This window comes from Alligator mississippiensis, chromosome 4 (assembly GCF_030867095.1).
Source record: "Alligator mississippiensis isolate rAllMis1 chromosome 4, rAllMis1, whole genome shotgun sequence".
NCBI classification, from domain to species: Eukaryota; Metazoa; Chordata; order Crocodylia; family Alligatoridae; genus Alligator; species Alligator mississippiensis.
The window spans coordinates 29,411,595-29,438,282 of NC_081827.1; the positions used below are offsets into that span (position 1 = coordinate 29,411,595).

Below are 26,688 nucleotides of genomic sequence, written 5' to 3' on the forward strand. Positions count from 1 at the left end.
CTACTGAAATAACATCATATTTGAAAAATTATACTAGTCTTGTAAACTGTCAATTCGTGTCTCTCATGAATTAATTGCACACTGCCACCTGGTGGTGGGTTTTCAAACAACAGATGTTGAAGAAAAAAGCCGGAGTTAAATGCAGAAATCTTAAAAAGTTGATATTCTGCTTCTTTATAACGTAGGAACTGATTCTGAGTTAACGTATTTAAACTTGTGAATAATCCAATGGAAGTCGATGTGAATACACTAATGTGTAAGCTTTTTAGAATCTGGGAGTGTAGAAATGTACAGGAATACATAACAGCATGCCAACTAAAATATGGGCTGGACTTTAGGCTGAACATTTTTGGTTATGTTAAAACTTTTTTTATATACATTTTTGTATGTTTTTCATAAAACTACTGTGTGTGGTTCAGCTAATAACCACCCTGTTCTTAAAAGAAAATTATTTTAAAAATTGAAGGTAACTGATTTGTTGTATAATTTCATATGCTTACAGCTGGCACTTGGTAATGTTATAAGTGCATTGGGAGATAAAAGTAAGAAGGCAACTCATGTACCGTATAGAGATTCAAAGCTTACCAGGCTGCTTCAAGATTCTCTTGGAGGAAACAGGTATGGAAAATGTCTTACGTGATATTTCATTGAGATTAACCAGGTTTGAAGGTTTTAGTATGATATGAGCTTATTATAATTGATGCCTAAAATTAATATTAAATGTGTTGTTTTGGATGAGTCAGTCCTTACAAATGGAATTTTAAATAAAAGCATTCCCTTTTGTTAATAAAAATTATTTACTCATTCTATTGGTGCATGAGACTTTGAAATGAAATATCCTGTGAACAAAAAGGAAAATGGCTACTTCACCTACCTTCTGAACACTAACTGCATAAATAATAAAAGTGACTGTACTTTTTTTTTTGAGCAAAACAATATATTAGTAAAATAAGACAATTTTAAACTTTTTTGACATTGTCCCTTTCAGTGGTAATATAGATGAAATGTTTTGAAAACTTCATTTCCAATTAAGTTGAAAATTCTTTCCAGGAAAGGGATTTTTAATGAGGTAGTTCAAATGTAGTTTCTTTGTTACAGATTTATTAATTAAAGCATGATTTAAACCTCTAATGACTTTCTGCTTCAAGCAGAGCTTTCACACAGCTTTTTAAGTGGCAAGTACTGATTAATGTTTAATGCATTTCAAGATATCTCACAGGATGTGAGCTTGTTACTTCTGAACATAATGGTAAAATATTCTTTTGTAAAAGTGGTAGTAGTGTTTTTATAATATAAAACTAAGAGGATTTCATATTATGTCTGCCATTTTAATTGCTATTAGGCTAAAACTATGCAATCAGAATTGCCTCCCCATTGCATTTTTCATTATTCTCCTCTCCAATCACTCTCTTCTCCCTTCTCTTCATCTTTGCCACTGATAGAAAAAAAATGTTGTGTTTGAAGAACGCATGCAATTCATTGTTACATAAGACCATTCATTGTTTCATTGGCCTAAACAAAACATGCGGTTTGTCTGTGAAACTTGATAGTTTGGTAAGCAAATCAATGTTGTTATTGTTGGTATTAGTCATCACCGTAAACAACAAAGGAGTAGATTTTATGTCTAGACAAGCTTCATTAGTGTTTCAAGGCTGGTTTAAAGAATTCTTTCATTCCTGCTTATTTCTCAATACTCTCTAACCATAACCACAGTCAATAGCTCTGGAGATGACTATATGGTACAAACAACGAATTGACTTCAAGGAGTAATAATATCTATACTCAATGCTTGTATAGCTCCTTTCGTTTTCAAAAACATCAAAAACCTAACCAAGTAAGTGATAATGAAAGAGAGCCCGATGAATTGTTAAAAACAGACAACTGTCACTCAAATGTCCATAATAATTTAAAATACATAAGCCCCTTCTCCGAGAGGTCACTGTTGGCTGACAGCTTTCTGTGGGCCTCCTGTAATGATACTTCATACCTGCCACAATCCATCAGCTAAGGAAGTAGTTCCCGACAACTGCATACACCAAAGTAGTCACCTATGGCTGCTTCCTTCTTTGGGCTGAAATCCAACTCTGCCCATTCTGATCAGGCAGAATGCAGTCAGTCTCATGGGTCAAGGTTTGACTGTGCACTGTCCTTTCTCCCTAAAGAAGTAGGTCTGCTGCCTGCATTGCTGTCATCCTTTGCCCTCATATCGTATGCGTGGCTCAGAATGCCAGTAAGATTTTTGCTTATGCTATGCTAAATCACAGTCTAAGGAAAGAACATAGATAGGCATTTATAGGATAACAGGAATTGTCTCTAGATAAACATGTTTATAAAATATATTATGCGTATTTGGTACTATGCTTGAAATAAAAGAGAGCATGGTCTCCTTTGAACCAAGGAGCTTGCAGTCTACAGTTCCAGAACACTGAGATGAAGGTAGCCATTTTTGATAAGCCACCAAATCATACCTGAAGAAGAATGTCTTACATTCAAAAACTTATCTAATTCTATTCCATCTATGCAGTTGGTTCAGTAAAAAATAATGCCCAAAGAGATCCTTGCCTCTCAAAATTTTTATGGCAGAGTAGTGTGCTTTACCAGAGCAGAAGATACTGGAGGATTTCACAGAGGAACAGGTGAAGGGAGAAGGAAGAATGTGACTAACATTACCAACATGGCTTCTTAATCTGCGTGCTTCTGTTTGGTTGTTTGTTTGGTTGTTTGTTTGTTTTATTTCATTGCCACCCTACCTACCCTCTCCCTGTTTCTCCCTATATACAACAGTCTGGTAACTTTGGTTCCCACTTAAAAGTTCCTACCATCATTACAGATTAAGTTCCGTAGCTGCGTAGGTAAATACTGTTAACTAGAAATGTAAGAGTACCAAAAAAAAAAAAAAAAAAAAAGCAGGCAGAAAAATTAATGTAGGCTAGAATTTTCAAAGAGATCTAAAGGAACCATCTCTCCAATTCCATTTAAAATCAATGGGAGACGAGTACTTAACTGATCTACACACCTTTCAGTAATAGAAAATGATGGGTGGAGTTGTGAACAATCAGTTTATTCTCCAGGATGTATTGGCTGATCAGAATTTTCAGCATATTTGAAAACTAGTCACTTATATCAGTCTCTTTGTAACTCACATATGATTTTCTTAGCAGACTGTTGGCAATACATAAATAGTCCTTAGCTATGTTGTTCTTTTTTGCTCAGTCACTTCCCATTCCTACTCCGGAAGCATTAACTGCACATGGCTCTTAAGTGTGCATTCTGCTCAGTCTACCTAGGGAGCAGCTGTTGTTCTGATGCATTGCAGGAAAACAAAATTAGAAAATAGCTTTTACTTTTTGATTAGATTTGGCAGATAGTACACAAATTATTTTTAAGGGCAGTTTGTGTCAGCAGCTTGCTGTTAGTGGAGGTACATGCAGTACAACGCAATTTAAATGGAAAAACTCACTTTGATTACAAAAACATAAGGGAAGTATTTTGTTAATGGTTAACCAGTCTATCCCATGTCCTTGTTATGGGAGTAAACAGTTCATATCTTAACTTTGCAGTTCACCTTTTAAAGTGGACACTTCATATGAAATTCATTTTGTCTTCAATGTTAATTAACTTTGATAGAAAGCTGTTACTTGTCTACTTTGTTGGCTTTATATTCTTTCCATATTCTAGTGTTCTACACTGTAGGGTGTGTGATGTAGATGTACCCCCCACAATTTTTTTTTCAATGTTAACTGTTCATTAAAAATTTCATTGGTTAGAATTTTTTGTTCACATTGTACTACATTCTAAAGACTTACGGGATGGTATTGTGAGTGTCATGTCAGTGTGTCCTACTCTCATTATGCATAATCCTGTTTAAAAATTATTGCTCAAAGTGTTCTAAGGCAGCATTTAAATGTTATTCCCCCCAAATCCCCCCGTCAGATTATGCATACTAAGAATATAGAGCACTGGTGCTATTTATATTAGAGCAGCAGTTGGCTACCTATGAATCGCAGGCCAGATCCAGTCCACAGAACTATTGGATCTGGTGCTAAGACATGGAGCTTTGGAGGCATTTGGTGGTGGAAGGTGTTGGCTGCAGGTGGTCTGCCCAGGCTGCTACAAGGATAAGCAGCAGTGGCAGCCAGGTTCTAGTGCCCACCTTCCTGCTTCTGACCCACAGTGGGTCATGTTGGCACACAGCTGGAAATGGTTGACTTTCCCTGTATTAGAGGGGTAGCGGCACACTTACTTTCTTAACGTATGTTTCAGATTTAGTAAGAAGTAAAAAGAAGGCAATGTAATTAATGGTATAGTTTGAAAATATGATGGTAAAAGCAGAACAGAAGGCAGATTCAGTGAGTTAAAGGGGATGAAGAATTATTGCCAAATCAACAAAAGTGCTTAAACATGTGGTTTTAAACATATGTGGCCTGAATCAAGGAACAATTCCTAAATCCTAGTCCTGGCTCAATGCAAATGCCCGGAGCAAGTTCTGTCCCTTTTCTGCTGTAATTTTTCAACACATTCAATTGCTTACCTCAGTGTTACAAAGACTCGATTGATTGTAAGATGAAGATTTAAAGATGAAACTAGCAATCTTTGAAAGGAGTACTCCATTAGTGTTTATTCTTTTATTTTATGCGTTGGCTCTTGGAACCTTTTTGATCCAACAGTTAATATGCTAACATTAGAGTTACTTCAGAACTGTAGAAATAACTCATGACATCTGTACCTTATTGGTGTAAGAGGGATTTTGAGTTGTTTTAAAGTCAGTGTTCTTTTATAAATGCTTGTTTTATTTGAGCTATTTGAAACTATGCATCTATTACCATTTTGTGTAATATTAAAGATTTTTTGACTTGTAAAACTTGACCTATGCTTGCAACTTGCAGCCAGACAGTCATGATAGCATGTGTAAGCCCTTCAGATAGAGACTTTATGGAAACTCTGAACACACTGAAATATGCCAATCGGGCGCGAAACATAAAGAATAAAGTGATGGTTAATCAGGACAGGGCCAGTCAGCAAATTAATGCTCTGCGCAGTGAGATTGCACGGCTTCAGATGGAACTTATGGAGTATAAGACAGTAAGTACTTTTGTTCTGGTTTCTTTTATTTTAGGATCATCACCGAATTGTGTTTTTTCTATTGGTTATTCATACCATACATGGGTTGAATAATATGTTGAATTTGTATAGCATTTATAATCCCAAAGGATTACAAGCTGTTCTGTGAGTTTTGGACCAATTTTTGCCCATGGGTGTCCATGCACAGTTCCCCTTGAGTAGAAGTTACATACATGTATAGGAAAGCAGAATTTAACCTTTTGGAAATATACATAGGTCCATTTACCCTTAAAATACAGCCACTCCTGGCACTGCACTTTAGGATGGCACATGAATAGGGACCTACTTAATTCATGGTTTCGTTGATATCACGGAAACCACAAAATCTGGGGTGTCTGTGAAATCTGCAAAATTCGTGAAATCAAAAACAACAACAAAAAATTTAATAAAATGCTGGCTCCCCAGTGGGAGACAGTGGTCCTCACTGCCAAGAGGGGAAGGTGCCCCCCTTGCCCCTCCTCCTCTGGCAGGGCCTCTGTCAATCAGTGCCAAGGGGCAGGGCCACACAAGGGCAGTCAGCAAGCAAGATGGTGGCTGCCTCCTTGTTGTCGTGTCCCCGCCCCCCCCCCCCTTTGCGAGCCTCAACGCCAGTCAGTGCTGAGGGATGGCACCACCACAAAATGACTGAAATGATAACTTTATGCTGTGATCAACCCATGAAAATTGGTAAGTCCCCCTGTGATTTAGGCAAACTCCTACACATGGGTAAGAGGAAATGTTCTTCTATCTGATTTTGAAACATCTAGGAGGGTTCAGATAATTTGTTACTGGAAAAATAAGGGGAATCTCTACCCTGCCTTCTCCCAATTCTAGTGATTTCTTGATTTGACTGGCAAGAAAACAGTTCATAGGTTAAATGCTGTGAACAGAATTCTTAGAACAACAAATTAAATTCTTGTATTGTTTCAAAACTACCTTTAAATTATACAAGCTGAATACTCATGCTGTTTGGTGTATTTTTTTTCTTCAGGAACAAAGCATAAACATTTCTGATGTGTTCTGTTTATTTGTTTGTTTATGAACCACGATCTCTATCCCGGGTTATGGCTGCAAGAGCTTTTTTGTTTAAATAGGAAAAGGAGTGTTTTCTTGTTTCCCCTGCATTAACCAATACATGCTTCTCTGGCATATTACAGGCTAAGAAAAAAAACCTATGAGAGCCCTTAATTAAACTATGCATCGTATATCATTTTTCTGAGAAGTGTGCATGTTTCTGTAATCTTTTAAAGATCAAGAGCTTCCACCCTGGAGCGTCTTCAGAAGTGAATTACTTTTTTAAATTCATGCCTTTACTAAGGTAAATACTGCAGTGGTCACCATAAACTGATAATGTATGTTTTCCTTTAGGGCAAAAGGATTATTGATGAGGAAGGTGTTGAAAGCATCAATGACATGTTTCATGAAAATGCCATGTTGCAAACAGAAAACAACAACCTGCGTATAAGAATTAAAGCAATGCAAGAGACTATGGATGCATTGAGAGCCAGAATAACCCAGCTGATGAGTGATCAAGCCAGCCAGGTTCTTGCCAGAGCAGGTATCATGCTTTTTATTGAAAGCTGCCTAATACACAATGAATAAGACAACTAAACTCTTGCTTCTCAATTCTTGTAGGTTTCTTAGAACAGATCTCAAGTTGTTTTAACAGGGGTTCCCAGAAACTGAAAAGCCTATTTTTTTCAGGGAAAGGCTACTCCTAAGGGTTCTCATCATATTTCTTAGAACTTTTATTGGTGGAAATTATTATTTAAGGACTTGATCCAGCAGACCACTTAAGTATACAAGTAACTTTTAATCATGTGAGTAATTCTATTCAATAGGACTATTTATATGGTTAAAATTACATGTGAACTTTAAATGCTTTGCTTTGGATAGGGCCAGATTATAGAATAAGTAGACAGTGCTATGATTTCTAATGATTTCTCATAGGCTAATTGACTAGATTTGAAATTGCTTCATCTACTTGCTTTTTGCAAGAGGCCCAGAGTGCTGGCGATGTAAATAGCATCAAAATGTTATTTAAATTTGTTACATCTGTTATCAGCATTTTCTAAGATGGAAAATAATTAAATGCTGACAGTATGTTTCAAAAAGATTCAACTTTCAGGCTTGTAACTAATTGAAGAATTGCACATAAGTCCTTGGCTACACTAATGCTATTCTTTCCCCCCCTTCAAAAAAAATCAAAGTGATTCAGCTTGAACTGGTGATGAAGCATGTAGCAAGCCCTCGAGTTTAGAGGCCTGTGTACTAATCCATTTTTTATCGCTTATCTATTTTTTTAAATAATTTTTTATGATAGTTTAACTTGTTCTTCATCTTACTAGAAATTGACCAGATTTCTGATTTTATATTTCACAAATGAAAATATTCATTTGTGATATTTATTTCACAAATAAAATAAAGAATCCAAATCACTGCATTCTTTTTTTTTTATTAGTGTTTCCCTGAATCTATGTTGCATGTGTCTAAGTAATGTTGTTGTTGTTGTTGTTGTCTCTCAAAGGAGAAGGAAATGAAGAAATCAGCAACATGATTCATAACTATATCAAGGAAATTGAAGATCTCAGGTACTTGTAAAGGAGGCTTGGGCATTTGAGGTCTTGCTTATTTTTTAAAAAATTAGTGTGTATAGATACTACTTGTAAACTGCTAGTCTGTCTGTTGTTGTTGAAGGAATTAAAACAATTCAAATAGGTTCTGCTAAACCAAAATACAGGTAACTTGATATAAATATTAGTATTTGGGAATATACTTTTATAAACTTATTTATAAAACTAGTATGTAAAAATACTGTACATATTCTGTATTTAAAAGTAAATTCTAATATGAATTTGTAGACTCCTGTTCTCCCTCCCCATTCCTTGAAGATCTACCATCAAATAGTGATCTAGTCATAGTGTGTAAAGCATGTGTAGATTAATAATTTATAGGACTACACTACAACCTGGTATGATCACAGGAAAGGTAAAACTATTTCTTTTTACCAAGTGTGTGCATGCACATCATTTTATATATTATATTATATTTATATATAAAATGATGTGCACGCACACACTTGGTAGAAAGAAACAGTTTAATATTTCCTGTGATCATACCACTTTGTAGTGTAGTCCTATAAATTATTAATTTACACATGCTTACACACTATGACTAGATCACTATTTGATGGTAGTATATATAATATGGTAGTATATATGATGGTAGTATATAGTAAATATAATAATTTGATGGTATATATAATACGTAGTGCATGTGTGCGCATAATCTATACATATACGTGTGTGTATGTACATACACACAGTAGATGTCTGCTGTAGCTTAGAATTTGTATTTAAAGTGCTGTCACATTCTTTCTTATATTCACCATACTTATAACTCCATGATACCTTAATTCCTTTTTTAAATATATTTTGCTATTAGAGCAAAACTATTAGAGAGTGAAGCAGTGAATGAAAATCTTCGACGCAGCCTGTCAAGAGCTTCAACAAGATCACCATATTTTGGGGGGCCTTCGGCATTTTCTGCTTCTATGCTTTCTTCAGAAAAAGAGACCATGGAAATTCTAGATATAGCGAAGAAAGATTTAGAAAAACTGAAGAAAAAAGAAAAGAAGAAGAAAAAGAGGTAGTGCTTTTAATATCCACATTTTAGATCTATTTTTAAGACTCAGTGATATAAAATACATTTCAGGTGTTACACAGGACTGGGCTCTAAACTGCTGATCCAAAAAATACTTAAGCACAGCTTGAGTGTGTAAGTGTGTACATGTATGTACATGTGTTAACGTGCACACTTTCTTTCTATAAAGTTAATTGCATAGTTTTTGCAGAATGTTGATCTTGGGTCTAATGCATGTCTTACCATTTTTCAAAATTACTCAGTTTTACCTTTAAAGCACAGTTGATTAATTTTTATTGTCTTAACATGCCCAAAATTAAACAAGATGAAAACCCCCCAATATTTTACATAATATGAGTTCAAATGCAATTAAGTAGTTTTCCCTAAAAACTGTTGGGAATTTTTTAGTAGCTTCTGGAATGGCTTCTTTTGCTTTCTACATCTTCAGCTTTTATGCTTGCTTTTAATTCAAGGCTTGCTTTCTTTCTTTCACTGAAATGCCATGCTTTATCATTTTCTGCTATTCAGTTTCTAACCTACTGAAATGCTCATAGACATTGATATAAATGCCTGTTTAAACAGTAGTTAGTACAGCAAGGATCTGTTTATTCTGGTGCATTGATTAGACAAAATCAAAAAGGCCTTATTGCTGAAATCTTTCCTGTGTGCTTCCAATTTTACTATACTACCCTGGGTCATTCAAACTTCACATAAATCTGCTTACAGCTATAAAGTATTGAAGACAATAGGAGCTTTTTGTACAAGCAAGACCTACAGGATTAGGTCCCATAGCTTTAAAACCTGTACTTGTATAAGATGACTGACAAAAATCCTGACCCCTCTTTGCGGATATTTACTTTCCAATGATAACAAGATATTTTCTTGTGCCTAGTTCTTCAGGGAACTTTCATATTTACTTGGGGTTTGGGGCAGACTTCTGTATCTCACTTCTTAGAAGTACATTTATGGGCTGAACCCTTTGGCCTCAGCCCAGCAAAATATTTAAGTACGTGCTTAAAATGTAACCTTTGTGAGCAGATACTTTAAAATTAAGTACACATGCATAAGTTTTACTAGGCTGGGGACAGAATGCCTAACATTTTTTTAGTTAACCCATAAAAATGGTGAAGGACAGCAGATACAGACAGTAAAACCCTTATAACTGCAGCTGGATCCTAGCAACTATGGAGTCAGATTATATTTTAATGAATGCTTGTAGGATTTTAGTAGAGATCTATGCTTAGAAAATTTTGTACAGTACCTGATACTCCTTGAAACATTATCTGTAAATTGTTGGGTCATGTATGTAGCTTTTAAAAAACTAAAACAGGAGGGAGGGGAAAATATTGGTGTTTGGGGGATGATACAGATACAATCTGACAGGGGCAGATCCAGAGGGATTGTGCCACGTGTTTGCACTCCCCCATGACTGTGTCCACATGAGCTCTTGGTGCTGTCTGCTCCAGAGCCCAGGAGGTGAGCACTACTGTCACTGGTCGTCCCCTCCGTTCCCCTGCTGCTGAACTCAGTGGGGAGGAGGCGGGAGGAGAAGCACAAACAGCAGCAGTGTTCATCCAGCAGTGTTCTTCCCCCCCAGGCCCCGGGCTGTACACAAGCAGAGCAGTCTATCCAGACCTTGCCACAATTAGCTAGTGAGTTGAGAGGTCACAGCATATGCAGAGCTCCAGTGGGAGCCCAGGCTGACCAGGCAATGGTCTCAGAGCTCACTGTTCAAGTGGGGTACAACCAACAGGCCCCCTGTCCTATTCCTGGATCTGTTGCTGCAATCTGTTACTTGTTTACTATGGGCTGCTTCTATTTACTCAGTGAAATCTGAACTAGTATTCAGTTGTAGGGTCCTCTAGATTTTTTTTCCTACTAAAATACCAGAAGTCAACAATGAATTAGCCAATGTGTTTACAAAAGGGAAAATAGCCCTGAATGTTTGCATGGGGATCCTTCACTCCTACCTTCAACAGCTTTTTAGCTCCTCTAACTGTACTACCCCTGTTTACAGGTTTCATTCTGATCTGCATACCCCTTGAACATGAGATACCTAAAGATTGAATGTTACTAGTACATTTCTACAATGTACTGTTCTAGTCACAAATCAAGATGATTCAAGGTGCATCATTTTATATGTGATATGTCTAAATTGCCATGATAGCTAAAAGTATACTTCTGTATTCAAACACCAGTTTTAAATGAGAAAAGTTATGCAGTTCTTAGAATGTTTTGCTCTAATGATCATTTGTCATATAACCTTAAATCAAGACAGCTAGACAGCATAAATCTTCATGCACCAGAATACTGTGTTCTCTAAGCAATATGACTTAATCCCAGCAGATTCTGGGGTGTATTTTCCTTGCCTCTCTTCATCTTTAATCATAGCAATTTTGTATACTTCATAAGTTTTTGATGACTATTTGCTGCTCTTACCCTAAATTAAAGATGGAATGTTAAATGGGGATTGGCATGGAAGTAAAAACTTAGTATTCTACTAGAAAGCTTATTCTCTGGCTTATTCAAAAAGAGGAAGCCTTATAGGAAGGCATTAAAATAAATACTGTAATACAAATAAGCTTAAAATAAATTTAACATGAGGGAATTATCAAATATTTCTAGTCATTTGAGCCACTCTGCAGTTATTAGTCATGCACCCATCTCTTAGTGTTATACATCTCTTATTTAAGAAAAAAAGTGCTAGTAGAAATACTAGTATTTTCCCCATCCCATTGCTTCTGATACGTACTTTTTTTGTTAATTTTATAACTAGCAATGTGACACACTTTTGAAATCCCTGAACAATAAATTGTGATCTCTTGTTTTTAACATTCCTAAAAACTGAACATTTGCACTTATTAGGTTTAACATGGGTTATATTCAGAATAAATCATTTAGTATCAGTAACAGAAGTAGCAGTTTTTTAGTGCAAAATTTTTTATATGCCTGTAGCATATTGTAATATAAACCTAGTGCATTGCTGTAGTGTCCTAATATATATCTGCAGATGTATGTTTTTGCAGTATGGTCTAAAGGCAGTACTTTTTGAAATTTGAAACAGTAAATGACCATAAAGGTCATTAGTAGAATACAGTTGGGGTATTTTAAAGAGCAAAAAGAAAAATATTTGAAGTTCAGGCTTTTAAAACCGTATTTGAAATAATTCTCAAAATAAATGAGCAGTTCATTTTTTCATGCAACCTGAAGTAGAGACAGTCATGGCAGTTTTATGACAGACTAGTTGATTTCTTAAACTGGAAACTCTGTGTTAGGTACAACACCTCTTTTTCTATTTACTTTCCAACTACAAAATGTATTGCCTTTTTACTATTTGTTGTCTGTTAACGGTATCTTTTTGAATTCATTTTAAACGCCACAAGCTCATGTATCATTTTTACCTTCTTATCACTTTCGCTTTTCACTGTCTGGTTTGTCCTTCATTGGCTTGGCCTTCCAATACTGTACCCTCCTGCTTTTGAAGGCTACAGAAACTTGAGGAAAGCAGTCGAGAAGAAAGAAGGTTGGAATATTTCCCAGGTTTTTAATTCACTGTCATTTCAATTAATTAGTTGGCATACATGAAAAGAAATTCTAGCAGTAGATTCATAGATACCTTTAGAGCAGTTTATTGTGGCTTTTCACAGCTGATTTGGGTTTCCTTTTACCTTTCAATTAACACTTTTGTTTGTAATTGGGTTCTGGCTAACTCTGGGCTCTTGCACTGCTGAGCTAGTTGCACTGGGGAGGGTGACTCTAGCCTGTGAAAATAGCTGGAAGATTAAATGTACAACGTAGATGTCTGTGCATGTTGTACACCCCCATAATGGGGGGTGCTTCTCAGTAAGAAATGTATAGATGGAAATGAAAATAGGCCAAAGATATTTTTTCCCAAAGACACGTAGGGCTTGACCCTTTCCTCATTGAAGTCTGTGCAGAATTTCTTTTTTTCCGCTTTGATGACATGTGACTAAAAAAATTGGACTCATTTTGGTTCATCTTCAGCCAGGAAGGCTTTGCCAGACTAATTCATCTTAGGGTGCAGGAGAGCAGCAAGGCTGAAGGTTCTAAACAGCAATTACCATTTTAATACTGTCTATAAAAATGAGCAAAGCAGCATTTTAAAGGCAAATGCTTATTTGTGTTGAAATAAATATTAAAATTTCAATTAAAAATACAAAATGCACTACTAATGGTACAGAGCAGAGCTATTTTTTGAAAATTAACTAATGCTAAAATACTTCAGGTATTTCTTGCTTAATATAAGCATTTTTGCTATTGGAATTTATTTTATGGGACAAATTTAGCAGTAGTTGTTGAATTCTACTTATACCTTCCAAGTTCCTGAGGAAATGATGCTTAACTTACTTGGAAAAAGTTTTTAATTCCTAATCTTTTGCTTAAGAAGGCAAGTTGTTTTTAATTAAAGGCTGTCTATTTAATAAAAGGCTGCATGTAGGCAGTGTAAAAAGGTGTTATTGTAAATGGAGAATCTGTCCCAAAATCTGCAGTAAAATGACCACAGATTTACCAGATCAGGTTGATATTATGTATAAGGATTAAGGTAGGGACCAAGAGAAAAGGGAACCTGTAAAAACAGGATTGTATTGGGCAGCATTCAGTATTTCACCATGACTTCTGGAACAAATCTGGTTAGTGTCCTTTTTTTTTTTTTAAGCTACCAACCCTGCAGATTCCAGACTGGAATCTTGCAGTTAAGTGTGTGGTTTTTTGTTTTATTTTGTTTTGCTTTGTGCTTGAGCAACAGTAAGGATTTTACAATTATAATTTGATTCAGTTTTGTTGATGATGAATGAGCTGGAATAGAATCTATCTAGCCCTGTTACTCTCTCAAATAAAAAACAAAACAAAAGGTAAAATAAAACCATTCTGATTTAAATATATGTAGGTAGCAGATCAAAATGCAAGACCTGTCTCATTTATACAGTTACTTGTATAACCATAGTGTAAAGATAACTTGCAAAAGTCAGGTTTCAAATTCAAGTGATGCTAACAAATATTCTGAGTATCCAGTTGCTAAACCAAATGACATTGACATTTTGGGAAAGTTTACTCTTGAAAAAAATAGCTTTGGTCCTGTGATGTCCAGGTTTCTGGTCTAAGACAGCATGTTACTTATCCAAAATCTCTTTTGGAATATAAGCTGATCCACAATGGTTCGAGTAAGTGCCTTTTAAACTATATTGCATTGTTTTTTGCAAACAATTTCCCTTCAAAGCCAAATAAATGCTTAACAAAAGGATATGTAATATACTTAAACAGTGTACTGAAATTGCTGCAACAGCTGTTTTATCATAACATGTTGCATGCTGATTATCTTATTATGTTAAGATCTAGCCTAGGTGACAGTGGAAGCTGTGGCACCTGATAGAACAGAGTTTTATGTAGTGAATGTTCCTTGTATCTCAGTTGTTGGGAGGATGAAGAACATCATAACAGTGAAGTGATTGGAAATTAATACTTGACTTCTTGCGGGACATCTTTAACTTTTAAAATTTTATACTTGCATTTTGCATCACAGTCTTGTATTTAAAAGAAATAACTATAGTCATTATTTTCTCCTATAGATTGTACATATTCTAATATACCAGATACTTTTAAACTTTTATTAATTTGCCTTTAAAACATCACTGCAGTTCATGCTTTCAAGAAAGGAAGGAGAATAGAGATGTCTAGTAATAATGTACAGTTTAAACACAGCTTAAAAATAGGAAGCATGTAAAAACACATGAAAGAATGTAAGACAGACTATAGACAAAGAAGAAGTTGCATTTTGGCATTGTGTGTCCTACTACAAATATCCCATTTGGGGTTCTTGCGAGTCATTTTTTGTATATCAATGCCTACTTTGAGCATTCTTTGTGTAGATATCTAAAGGCTCCAAAGAATAATTATAGTAATTATATTTTGTTTGGTAAAAACTGTTGTGTGGAAAATGGGTGCTGCCATTCCCTAATTTTATTCAATTTGCCAAAGTTTCAAGTTCTAACTTAAAATACAAAACAAAATGATAAGCTAAAATTATATAAAGGAGATTTAAATGCAGGACATTATATTACCATAAGGAGGGGTCTGAAAGTTGTTTTACTCATGCTTAGCTTTGTGTACAGCTGGCTTGCTGCATTTTGTTTTTTCTCTTTTCTCTGAAACTTTATTTTGATCAGTGCCAGAGGCAGGTTACTGTCTTAGGAAAAAATACAGCTGTAGCTTCAATTAGGTAATACTTAATTTGCATATGTCTTGTACTAGTGCTAAAGAAGAGAACACGGACAATGAGCAAGAGAAAAAAGATGAAAAATGCCCTTCAGAGAGAGAGAACCATGAACTCGAAGCAGTGAGTATTTAAAAACTGGTATAATGGTTTACAATGTGCCTGCCTCTGAAAAATCTGAAACTTGATCTGAGCATTAATGGGTGCTGCGGAAAATGTTTTAACTCCTCAATTCGTTTTTCTAGGAGGAAAGTCAAGAAGTAAGTGATCATGATGAGGAGGAGGAAGAAGAGGAGGAAGATGAAGATGATATGGAAGTTGCTGAAAGCTCAGATGACTCTGATTCTGATTCAGATGAAAAGGGTGCCAGCACTTTAATTTATTTCCAGATTTTTTTTTAAATCTTGTTTATCTGATCAGTTTCACATTTGAGTAGACAATATCCTTTCGGACTGGTCTGGTCACTTTCTTCCTTCTCCATGATGATTACCATTTGTGCTTTTTTTTCCTCTTCTCACCACCCTCTTTCACACAGAGCATAGTATAACAGATATCTCTCGGTAATACTGTATGACTTGTCTGTTGCTTGCATTTTGTGTTGAGCACGCTACTAGAAAATTTACATTGCATCTAATATTATTGCAAATGCTTTGATATTGCCTTTGTAACACAAGTAGAAGCCATTTGACACTTGACTGTTGCAAGAAACTTTTTATTTACAAAAGAAAAAAACCCACATAATTAATTTTACAAAGCTGTATTTTGAAGACTATGAGCAGTGAGAATGAGGTAGTATACAGCATCTGCAAATTCTGCTTAACTGCCCTGCTCAGGCAGAGAAAAGCCTTGTATTTAGTACTGGCACCAGGTGCAAAAAGCTCGTGTAGGCACAAGCTAAGATTGCATCCTTTGCGGGTTTCAAAGTCAACTTAGCTGAGCAGCGTGACTTATGAGAAGTGGTCCAGGGGGCATTCTGAATATGTGGACTTTTGCCTGCTTCAACTTTTGCCCTTTTGAAGTTCCTTTTGAAGTGTCCCTGGCTGTTAGCTTCATTCTGGAGCACAGCCCATGAGCCAGGAAAAGACCCTTAGGCCAAAGAAATGTTCAGCTTTACAAATCAAACTGCAGTCAGTGTTAGAGGGGTTTACCTATTCCCTTGGTTGAGACAGCTCTTGGCTCCTATGGAGAGTGTCTAGCTTTTTCAGCAGTCAGAAACTGGAAAGAGACCCCATTCCAAGAGTCACTGACCAAGTGAGACTTCCTCCTTATCTCCTCCTGACTTCAAAGCAAAAGATTTCTCCCATGCTGGGGCTGATGGAACTTTTATACAATGTGAGAATTCTGTGTGGTGGGACTGGGGAATTTGGGGCACTGTCAGTGGTAGGAGTAGCAGGTAAGAAATTGTGAAATATGGGCAGCCATGAGCTAATTTGCACTAGCTTTCTTTCCCTCCTACAAAATGTTATGGTTCTCAGCATTTGGCATGTGGGGTTATATATTTTTGTAGTTCTCTAGTAGTAGCTGAACCTGCTGCAGATGGAGTACCTGCTGCCTTCTGCCACTGGTTCAACATTTTTCAAATCCTTGTATGCGCCATCACATAATTGATGCAAAGTTTTATACTTAGGAAAGCTTTGAAACTCTAAGTACGTGTCCTGCACAGAGTGCATTCATTTCTTGAGCATATGACTTTGTCAAACCAAAACTATTATGACTCAAGAAACTAATGGCAATTTTGAAATAAAAACATTTTGTGTGCAGTGATCATGTACTACATAGTCACCCTACTTTGCAACACAGGTGTTTCAGTGAGTCACAAGCGTGTGTAGTTTCTATCTTTGTCACTGACTTGCATTATGGACAGCCATTTTGTTGCTTGTTTCTAAAACACTGTTGTATATTAGGTAGTACAGGTGTGCTGTGATTACTTTTTTACTGAGGCAGCTGGCATTGGTTCACGTAAGGGTATAAATATTTGCTGCCTGGATGAGTACAGTATTTGACAACTTATGCTATATAATTTGTCTCTTTGGAAATCCATCATTGTTTTTTGGAATAATGCTTGTGTGCTGTTGTGTTTAGATTGTTCTAAAGCTGAAGGAAGTATCTCTTAGTTCAGCAGTTCTCAGCCTTTTTAGACACAAGGCACACCTCATTAGACTTGAGGCATCCCTTGGAAAATGCCTGCTTAGGTTTCATCTATTTATCGACTACAGAAAAATAATAGAGCAATTCTTCTATTACAAATAACTCAGAAAGACCATAACAGGTCAGAATGTTTTTAACCTTATAAGTCCCTATGAGAAAACCCTAAGTTTACCGCGCGAGTCATATGAACATTCTGGTGCCCTGGTTGAGAATCCCTGTTCTAGGTATTTATATGGCTCTCCCTAACATAGTGTAAGCACCTCTATTTACTTACTATTTTTTTCTTTTGTTTTAGAGAATTATCAGGCAGATTTGGCAAACATCACTTGTGAAATTGCCATAAAGCAAAAGCTGATAGATGAACTAGAGAACAGCCAGAGAAGGCTGCAAACTCTGAAAAAGCAATATGAAGAGAAGCTAATGATGCTACAACATAAGATTCGAGATACTCAACTTGAAAGAGATCAGGTTCTTCAAAATCTGGGTAAGAAACATAACTTAGACCCTTTTGTGTAAGATTAGAAGATGATTGATTTGCTCTTTTTTCCCTTCATGGAGAGAATGATACTGCAACAAAATTAAGAGGAGAAATTATTTTTTCAAATTAGCCAGTTTGCTATAACTAACTTCTGGTTTTCAGCCCTGGTAACACTATGTGGTGGTGGGTTGTGTTTTTTTGTTTGAAGACCTTATTCATTATTGGTTCATGCTTAGAATAACTGAACATGTCTTCAGCTTTCTGGGAATTGTCACACATTTTAGTACCTGAATTAGTTATATTCCTCGTTCTCTGTTAAATGACAGAAGATCCAAAGCCATATCAGGATGATTCTGTGGTACAGTCAGTGCTCTCTGCTCATTTCAGGGATGGATATCTGATAGATTCTACTTTAATTTTAATTGATCAACAATTTAAAATAATATTTATGGTGTTGCACAAAGTTTTAGTTTATTCTACTTTGCTTTAATTTTATTTAAATATTTTTACAGCAGTGCTGAGTAAACCTACACACCAGAGACTTCCAGTGGACTTGGCACATCTGAAAATCAGTCCCAAGCTGTTGCAAGTTATAAATACCACAATCAGGCTTTTGTTTATTTTAAAAAAATATCCTTAACCTACACATGGGGAGGGAACATTGGTATTCCCTATCTCTATGGTGCTCAATCTTTTGTCCCTGCAGGTCAGATGAGCTGGCCAAGGCCGGTCCATGAGCCAAATTGATCCTTGGGCACCAGGTTTGAGCCCTGGGACCTGAAGCTGCCCCATCCCACCTCCACATGCCAGGATTGGGCCCCGAGGGCTCAATGCTGCTCCCTCTTGACCTATGCACTAGGACTGGTCTCTAGGGGCCTGGCACCACTCCAGTCTCTCCAGGATTGATCCCTGGGGGCCTGGTGCTTCCCTCTGCCACTTCAGCATGCTTGGATTAGGTCCTGGGCACCAGATGCTGCCCCTGCCTGGCCATGCACACTGGGATTGGACACCCAATCTAGTGTGCTGGGCCCAGGTCTCCCCGGGGGTCTGGAAATGTAGAGGTTGGGGAGTAGTGTCACCTTTCCTCTGTCACTAAACTTCTGGACCCATGGGGAGACCTGCGGGCTGGATATCATGAGGCCACAGGTTGAGGGGTGAGCACACTTGTTCTAACCAGACCCACAAATTTCACACTAAGCAAATAACAAAATATTTCCTTTGCCTACAAAACATTGGCTGTAAAATGACAGAAAGGATCACTTTCAGTGCAGTGATTAAGTTAGTTGAGTAGCATCAGCCATATTATGTGAGTGCCAGATGCATGGGTGGCTGTTACTTACACAGTAATGACTGTGGGCCTAGTTCTATGGTCCGTGTAATCAGTACAATGCTTGGAATTTCAGTGGTCATTGAATGTTACTTGTTATGTGTATGAGAGTTGGATTTCATTCTGCGTTCCTTGCTCGTAGAGGCTGGGAAATTTCCATTCACAATTTATACAGTTCTTATACTTGAATAAAGTCAAAAGAATGACTTTCAGGTTTGGTCCAGGTGTGAAGTGGACCAAACCTGAATTACTGAGCTCTTTGTCTTAATTCATCAGCTACAAGTGACAGCTGGCAGTGGGTTCTGACTGAGGAGTTGCTGTGTAGACTGTTGGGCTCCTGGCAGACATTAAAACAATGATGCAGTTGGGATGGGAGGAATTTTACACCCATTCCCCATCTCAAACATCGTGGCTCCTGGTATGCTGGATTATCAGGGCTGAGCATTGACAATTATCTCATTGTTGGACCCAACTGCAACAGTATGAGGTTGGTTCAAAATCCTGGATTGTTGGCCCAGCTGCACACATTGCTTTTAAAAGTCCCAGGGCACCAGGACCCTGGAATTGGGGAGCCTCTCCCCCATCCTGATGTTCCTGTGCCCTAGGACATCTAAAAAGCATGGTTCAGCCTGGCTCCCTGCAACCTGGTATTTTAAAGTGCCTTGACTTGCGGACCCTGCAGGAAAGACTGCCAACCTTCAGGGGTTGCCAGGTTCCGAGCAGCCAGAGCCCCTCAGCTTTTCTTGTAAGGGAACCTTGTAACTAACTTTCCCAGCAGCCAATTCCAACATTAGATCTAGGTCCTGATGTTGACCCTCATCCCCATGCTAATGCTGACAATCATGTGATTGTCAGCATCAGCTTGGGGATGGCACGTGCTCAGTTTATGGTTCCATAAAAACATTACACAGAGATGTTCCACTTGTTTTATGGAATATCTTTGTGGCTGGTTTGCCACTTCTTATGGCACCATAAATTGGCTGAGCATGTAGCGATGTTACTATTTATGGTGCAACTAACATTAATCTAACTATAATTGTAATGTATGCCAGGGGTCTTGGTCTTAGATTGTGGAAACTTGAAGGGAAAGAGACAAGTAATTTTTCCACACCCACAGCTTCTAGAGTTCTGTAGATTCTTCAGAGATTTTTGGAAGAGACATTCACATTTATTCTCACTTGAACTTCATTTCATCTTAGAGTTTTTTGTTCAGTGCACAAGTTACACTGAATTGAAGATTTTCTTAAGAATCCATCAGTGCTTCTCTGTAAATAGATCAAAAAGGAATCAGAATTCGCCTTCACAATCTATTTCCTGTTCATAGGTGTTTGGATTCACTCTAGTATTATTTGGGAAACAGCAGTGAGCTTGGAGTCTCCAATTCCAGTAGCCTATTCAGGGAAATAATTTAGTAGTGCTACAGACAGTTCTTGGTTTTTTTGGGTTTTTTTTCTGGTTTGGGGGGGGAGGGGGAGGGGGGCAAGCATTCAATCCTGCCTTTGCGCAGTGCAAAGAGCTATAAGAAATGTAGACACTTAAAAGACTAATAATGGTTATGCATGGTGGTGTTAATACCTTACCTGGGTCTGTGGAAGTCATCATCCTGGGCAAAAACTTCAAGCAGTTTGGAGAAAGGGAGTAGAATGACACTAAATTAAATGCTTACATTTTATTGGAGGCTCCTGCTGAATGTAGAGGGAGTAGCAGTCTTCCCTGGACTGATGAAGTAAGGATGTTCTAAACAAAAACAGATAAGTATTTCCCTTTGTCATATAGGTTCTGTGGAGTCCTACTCAGAAGAAAAGGCAAAAAAAATAAAGTTGGAGTATGAGAAGAAGCTTCAGACCATGAATAAAGAACTGCAAAGACTTCAAACAGCTCAGAAGGAACATGCACGATTGCTTAAAAATCAGTCGCAATATGAGAAGCAGCTGAAGAAACTGCAGCAGGAGGTGACTGAGATGAAGAAAACCAAGGTACTTGAGAGTTTTGTACCCTTTGCTCTGTAACAAATGGTTTGAGATCGCAAATTTGTTTAGACTGTACCACTTAATAGCCATTTTCTTGCTCTCACTTGTTCATTCAGATGGATAAGGATAGAATAGGCCCGGAGATTAAGCTATGTTATCCACAAGGTGAGGTGGTTTCTGGAGGTAATGGCTAGAACTCCTTAAGGCGAAATGTGTAAAGACCTTTGTGCTGTTCATTCCTTGTTTGTCATCACTAAGTTCACAGTAGAGAAGAGAAATGGAAGAAGGCATATTACAAAGGCCCAGAATAGTGGTAGGAGATGCATAGTTTGAGTTTGGGAGGTGGGGATAAAGCTACTTTAATGTCAGGTAAGCAGCCTTTCTTAAGGTTTTAAGTGATTCTTTTGGTGCAGGTTCGCCTGATGAAGCAAATGAAAGAAGAGCAAGAAAAAGCCAGGATGACTGAATCTCGAAGAAATAGAGAGATTGCACAGCTGAGAAAAGAGCAACGCAAACGAGAGGTGCTTTACAAACTGGAATGTGTATATAGCTTTCCATACAGTGCTGCACATTCCCAGTATGATGCAAAATGTATCACATTTCTTTCCTGTACAAACACCCACTTTTTAAAATACATTTTGATTATATTGTGGGAATTCCAGCTACTGTTGTTAAATGGTAACTATTCTAGAAAATAAATAAGGCCTTTTCATGGATATACAAGTGACATGCTATTAATGTAGCCTTGCAAAATTATGCCTACCTGTCCTTCAGGCAAGTAATTTTCATAGACTTATTGAGAAATCATAGGACTGGAAGGGACTTGTAAGAGGGTCATCTAGTTTGAGCACTGCTGAAGGCAGGAACTTGCCTGCCCAGATGGCCCCAGATAAACGTTTGTCTGACCTATACACTGAGGCTTCCAGTGACAGATAGCACAATATTTTTCAGTAATTTGCTCCTGTGATTAGCCACTCTTCTCGTAATATTTTTTTTTCCCTATATGTAACCTAATGCAGACTAGAAGAGGATATTTCCATACCCTCATTCTCTAGGATTTTATATTTGACTGTGATACACAAATAGGACTGAAGTATTTTCTTTTATTACGGCATGATGTATACAAGACTATAAACATTTGTGAGATTTTCTCCTTTTTAAGTGAAAAGCTATTAATGGCAAATGATGAAGAGAAAAAATATCATCATATTTCCCTTATTTGTTCCCAGCATCAGCTCAAACTTCTGGAAGCTCAGAAAAGAAATCAAGAAGTTATTCTGCGCCGCAGAACTGAAGAGGTACTGTAGTAGAGTGCTGTTTTGTCCTATCAGAACATAAAAGATTCTTGCATCATTTGCAGCGATGAAGTCTAACTTTCAGTGCAGCCACAGGTGACTGTGTGTCTTGGTGACTGTGTATTGCAGGTGACAGCTCTTCGTCGGCAAGTAAGGCCTATATCTGACAGAGTGACCGGGAAGGCGAGTCGAAAGCTGAGTCTGCCTGATCATCCTATTCAAGAACCGAGTTCTAGTATGGCACCAGCAGATTATGATGCATCAAGAGCTGCAGCCCAGCAGAAAATGAGAATTCCTGTGGCAAGAGTCCAGGCATTACCTGTAACTGCAACAAATGGAACCAGGTAAAGACAAAAAAATAAAAATGCTCTTCCAAATGAGTTAAAAATATCTGAGGTCAGACAGTGTAGAGCAGCTGTTCAGATTTAGTTATATCTTGTATTTTGCAATATGATGTCATCTTTAATAGTCATAAACTGGCCATATTAATATAATTAGGAGCAGAATTGAGCCCAGTATATGGTTAAACAATATAAATTGCTGTCACAGGAAAGGTTAAGTTTAAAAATGTGAAATTTCTAAATAAAATCACTGGACTCAACAAGCTGTCCTCAGTTATTCAGTACCCCTGGTATTCTTAGTAACAACGTAAGTTTTTTTTAGGACTATCAAATGTTAAATAACAGATTTATGGATGACCTCTTCTACTCTGAAGCAGGCTTGCTTATTTAATTGAAACTGGTCTTCAGATGATAGGACGCCTTTATAAACCATTGCTTGGAGTTCTTTGGTACTTTGTATGGAATGTTACGGGATTTGACACAGTTTAAAATGTTAAAGATCATTGAGTGCATCTGAGGAAGACTGGTTACATGTTAGTGGGGTATTGAGTCAGGACTTTTAAAAGGTTCTCAAATTGCCTTTAAATAATTATTCTATCTGATAAACTTGCAGCTTCAGTTTCTAAACATGACCATGTTTTTGTATTTTATTGTGTGGCCGACAGAAAGAAATATCAGAGGAAAGGAATAACTGGCAGAGTGTATTCATCAAGGGCAGCCAGGATGAAGTGGCAATTACTTGAACGCAGAGTGACTGACATCATTATGCAGAGAGTGACCATTTCGAATATGGAGGCGGATATGAATAGACTACTTAAGGTGGAACATTTACTGTGTCGTATTTTATGCTAGTGTACTAAACCAAAGAAAAATTTATGTCTGCTTTCTTCTGTTAGTAAATTTCTGTTCACATGGGAATCTGGACAATTATTCAAAGTCCATCGAAATCAGTGGGATAGCTCCCACTGACTACAGTGGGTCTTGGGCCAGATCAGGGTATAACAGGTGAGTAACACCTATAAGAACAATAAAACATTGTGAGATATTTCGAATCCCACCACAGAACTCAGAATCCTCAACACTTATTGAGGTAAGAAAACCAGTGAATCAAATATGCTCTCTTTATCAAGACCAAAAAACCTTCTTTACTGTTACACAGATATGTTTACATTCCCGATTGTTCCTCTCGCCTTACAAGAATGTACTATCTGATTACAATATCTAAAATGAAAGCAAATAATTTTAAAATTGTTTGACTTCAGTGTACAAATGTTTTTTTCCTAATTGCTTTTTGTTTAAAATTCTCTTTTGGTGAAAATAGCAACGTGAAGAACTTACAAAAAGAAGAGAGAAACTTTCCAAAAGAAGGGAGAAACTTATCAAAGACAGTGGTGGAGAAGCAGATAAAAGTGTCCAAAACATCAATGAGGAGTTGGAGTCTCTAACTGCAAATATAGATTACATCAATGATAGCATTGCTGACTGCCAAGCAAACATCATGCAGATGGAGGAAGCAAAGGTAGCCATACACAAATACTCAATAAGAATAAAACATAAATGAGGAAATTTCATTAATGCTGAGAATATTTATTCAAGATTAATTTTTCCTTTGCTCTTTCATTCATTATATAGCTTACATTATGTTGATGAGTTACAATATTTTATATTGTTAGTTTCACAATTGGGTTTTCAGATCTCACTTTTGATGGTATGTAATCAAGATAAATGCTGCTAGACTTAAATATCAAGCTAATACTTTCCATTCTCCTGGCAATATAGCCTACTTCTGTGCTACCTTTGCAGCTGTTTGTACAGTGCAGCCTACTTCATATGCAGAGGATACATTTTTTAAAACTGAATTTGATTATGTGGTTATTTGTTTAACCAATACTTTTATATTTAGCATGTGTTTGTTATTTTAACACTATTAACATGAAAGGCAGTTAATTGCTTCCAAGCAAATGTACTCTTTACCTTAGACTGAATTGCCAAACATTCTAATAAGTGGAGATGAGGTAATAGGAACTTTCTGTTATAATTGGTGTAGAAACTTGAAATTACCCGAAGCAATGAAACCAACATGTAAGAAGCTTTTAAATGTGTGAGACAGCAAAGTCTTTTGAACAACTATGCAGAACCTACAGGGACTCAGTAGTATGTGCTATATCTCGCAGTCCTAACTATAATACTTGTTAAATCCTTTCTCAAAGCTGAACCTTAGCTACTTTTTTCTCAGAGCTAGTCTGTGGGTATAGACGGATGTAACCATTGTATCTCTGTCAAAGTATGCCAATACAAACTGTTACATTACAACAATTTCAGCTGCATAATCCTGTAGCAATGCAAGCATGGCAAAACAATTCCACTGTTAACCCTCCTTCATCCAGGGTCACAGTTAGGGTGATTTAGTGAACTTCTGGGCTAAGTAGAGACATTTAGGGAGGTTAATTTGGGTTCAAATAGCCACCCTATTTAAACTTAACTCATCCTGGTGCCAGCCTTATGTTTACAGACCCAGTCTCAGTGACCAACAGTCAGTCTAAACCTGTAACAGCACAGAAGTTCCATGCACACAAACCAGTCTTAAAATTGCAGAACCCTATTTAAGATGAACTTGGATCTATGAAGTATCAGACTTATTCGATTTGGGTCAAAGTGTTGCTTAGAACTTCTGTCCATTTCACCTGCGCAGCCCCAGGACCACTGGCCCCAGCCCCAGGGCTGCTCTTTTCACTCCTCCCTCCCACTGCACAAGGCTGTTTTTAGCGCCCCCCCCCCCCTTCCCAGCCCATTTTTCTTTTCCCCTGGCTCCCCTTCTCTTCCTTCCCCCATGCACCAGCCAGCCCTCTCAACCCCCATCTCATAAGACACTCTGAGTGTAGCCACTTTTATCAGCATTTGCTGCTGCTGGAGCCAAGCAAGTAAGTCCTGGTGTGGGAGGGATGGGGTGTAGGTTTGTTTGGGGGGGGGGAACCCCACTACATCTGTGGGCCACACCTGCCCCCTCCCCACCTGCAGGTGGCACCTCTCCCTCACCCCACCCTGATCCCCTCCAGCCTGCTGGATCTCAGCCCTCTGGTTAGCCCACCCATCCTGACTTACTTGATATTGGGCGGCCATTTGGAATCGATTTAACTTCCCTCTAAAACCCTGAATGCCTGAACTTAGCTATATTGTTACACACTCAATTCTGACCTAAAATTTTATATTATAACAGGTTCTGGGTACTTCTTCCCTCTTCTGAAGTAGCTTAAATACATACTGTTGTCCATACCCTGTGCATTAGTCCTAGTTCATATTACTATATCACTGGCTTGTACTGTTCTTCTCATACCAGTATAATAGTTCCTTGGACTTCTTTGTGACCAGGTAATAAGTGCAATACAGGATCAGAAGATGTTCTGAGGAGGACATACCAGACGACATTCTTGTATAAATATAGACTATTTAAGAGAAAATAATCAGTTTTCCTTCAGAGATTCTATAATGGTTCTGGGCAGGATTTTTCAAAGTTCTTTAAGACATAGTAACCTTAACTGCTTTTTAAAATCTTACCCTTAATCTTCATTGTTTAATTTTTCCATTTTAAGATGTAAAAATGGTGTGATTTTTTTTTTTTCCTTTCCCCTATTTTTATTGTTGTATGTGTAGGAAGAAGGAGAGACCCTGGATGTTACTGCAGTGATTAATGCCTGCACTCTTACAGAAGCACGATATCTTCTTGATCACTTCTTGACAATGGGCATTAATAAGGTAACAGTGAGTGAAATACACTGTGCTTTCTGTTTGTTTATTTTAATTGGCTTATTTACTGGTGTTTATATGTTTGGTATAAAAACCTTCATATACGACTTAACTAGCATAGCTCCATGTGAAAGAAATTATGAGCTTCTGCATATTCAACTATGCTACTATATTTTATTCACTCTGTATTTTATTGATTTGAATGGAAACTACTGTTCATTCTTGTACCTAACTTGCTATTGTAAAGAAGTAATGCAGGACCATTCATACAAGGCCTATCAAGACCAAGCTTTTCAAAAAATAGGTGCCTGGAGTCAAGCTCCCAACATTGTGTAAGAGCCTATATAAAGAGTGAGCTGATTTTCAAAGATGCTGAACATCTTCTAGCTCTCTAACCTCAGCTGGTCATAC

General features: G+C 37.4%; 1 protein-coding gene across 5 annotated transcripts in view; it reads left to right on the plus strand.

Moving 5' to 3' along the window:
• The window catches only part of KIF21A (kinesin family member 21A), a 145,720-nt gene that overhangs the window by 74,470 nt on the left and 44,562 nt on the right, over positions 1-26,688 (plus strand). For 4 of the 5 annotated variants that reach the window (XM_019487435.2, XM_059725884.1, XM_019487432.2 and 1 more), the window contains exons 7-22: positions 503-618; positions 4,887-5,082; positions 6,469-6,658; positions 7,628-7,691; positions 8,545-8,748; positions 12,227-12,265; positions 15,013-15,097; positions 15,220-15,337; positions 17,418-17,606; positions 20,704-20,903; positions 21,311-21,418; positions 22,127-22,195; positions 22,322-22,536; positions 23,199-23,352; positions 23,855-24,052; positions 26,185-26,286. In XM_019487435.2, the coding sequence (XP_019342980.1) occupies positions 503-618; positions 4,887-5,082; positions 6,469-6,658; positions 7,628-7,691; positions 8,545-8,748; positions 12,227-12,265; positions 15,013-15,097; positions 15,220-15,337; positions 17,418-17,606; positions 20,704-20,903; positions 21,311-21,418; positions 22,127-22,195; positions 22,322-22,536; positions 23,199-23,352; positions 23,855-24,052; positions 26,185-26,286 (2,247 nt within the window). The remainder of the gene's footprint in view (positions 1-502; positions 619-4,886; positions 5,083-6,468; positions 6,659-7,627; positions 7,692-8,544; positions 8,749-12,226; positions 12,266-15,012; positions 15,098-15,219; positions 15,338-17,417; positions 17,607-20,703; positions 20,904-21,310; positions 21,419-22,126; positions 22,196-22,321; positions 22,537-23,198; positions 23,353-23,854; positions 24,053-26,184; positions 26,287-26,688) is intronic. The other variant, XM_059725885.1, reaches the window with a different exon arrangement.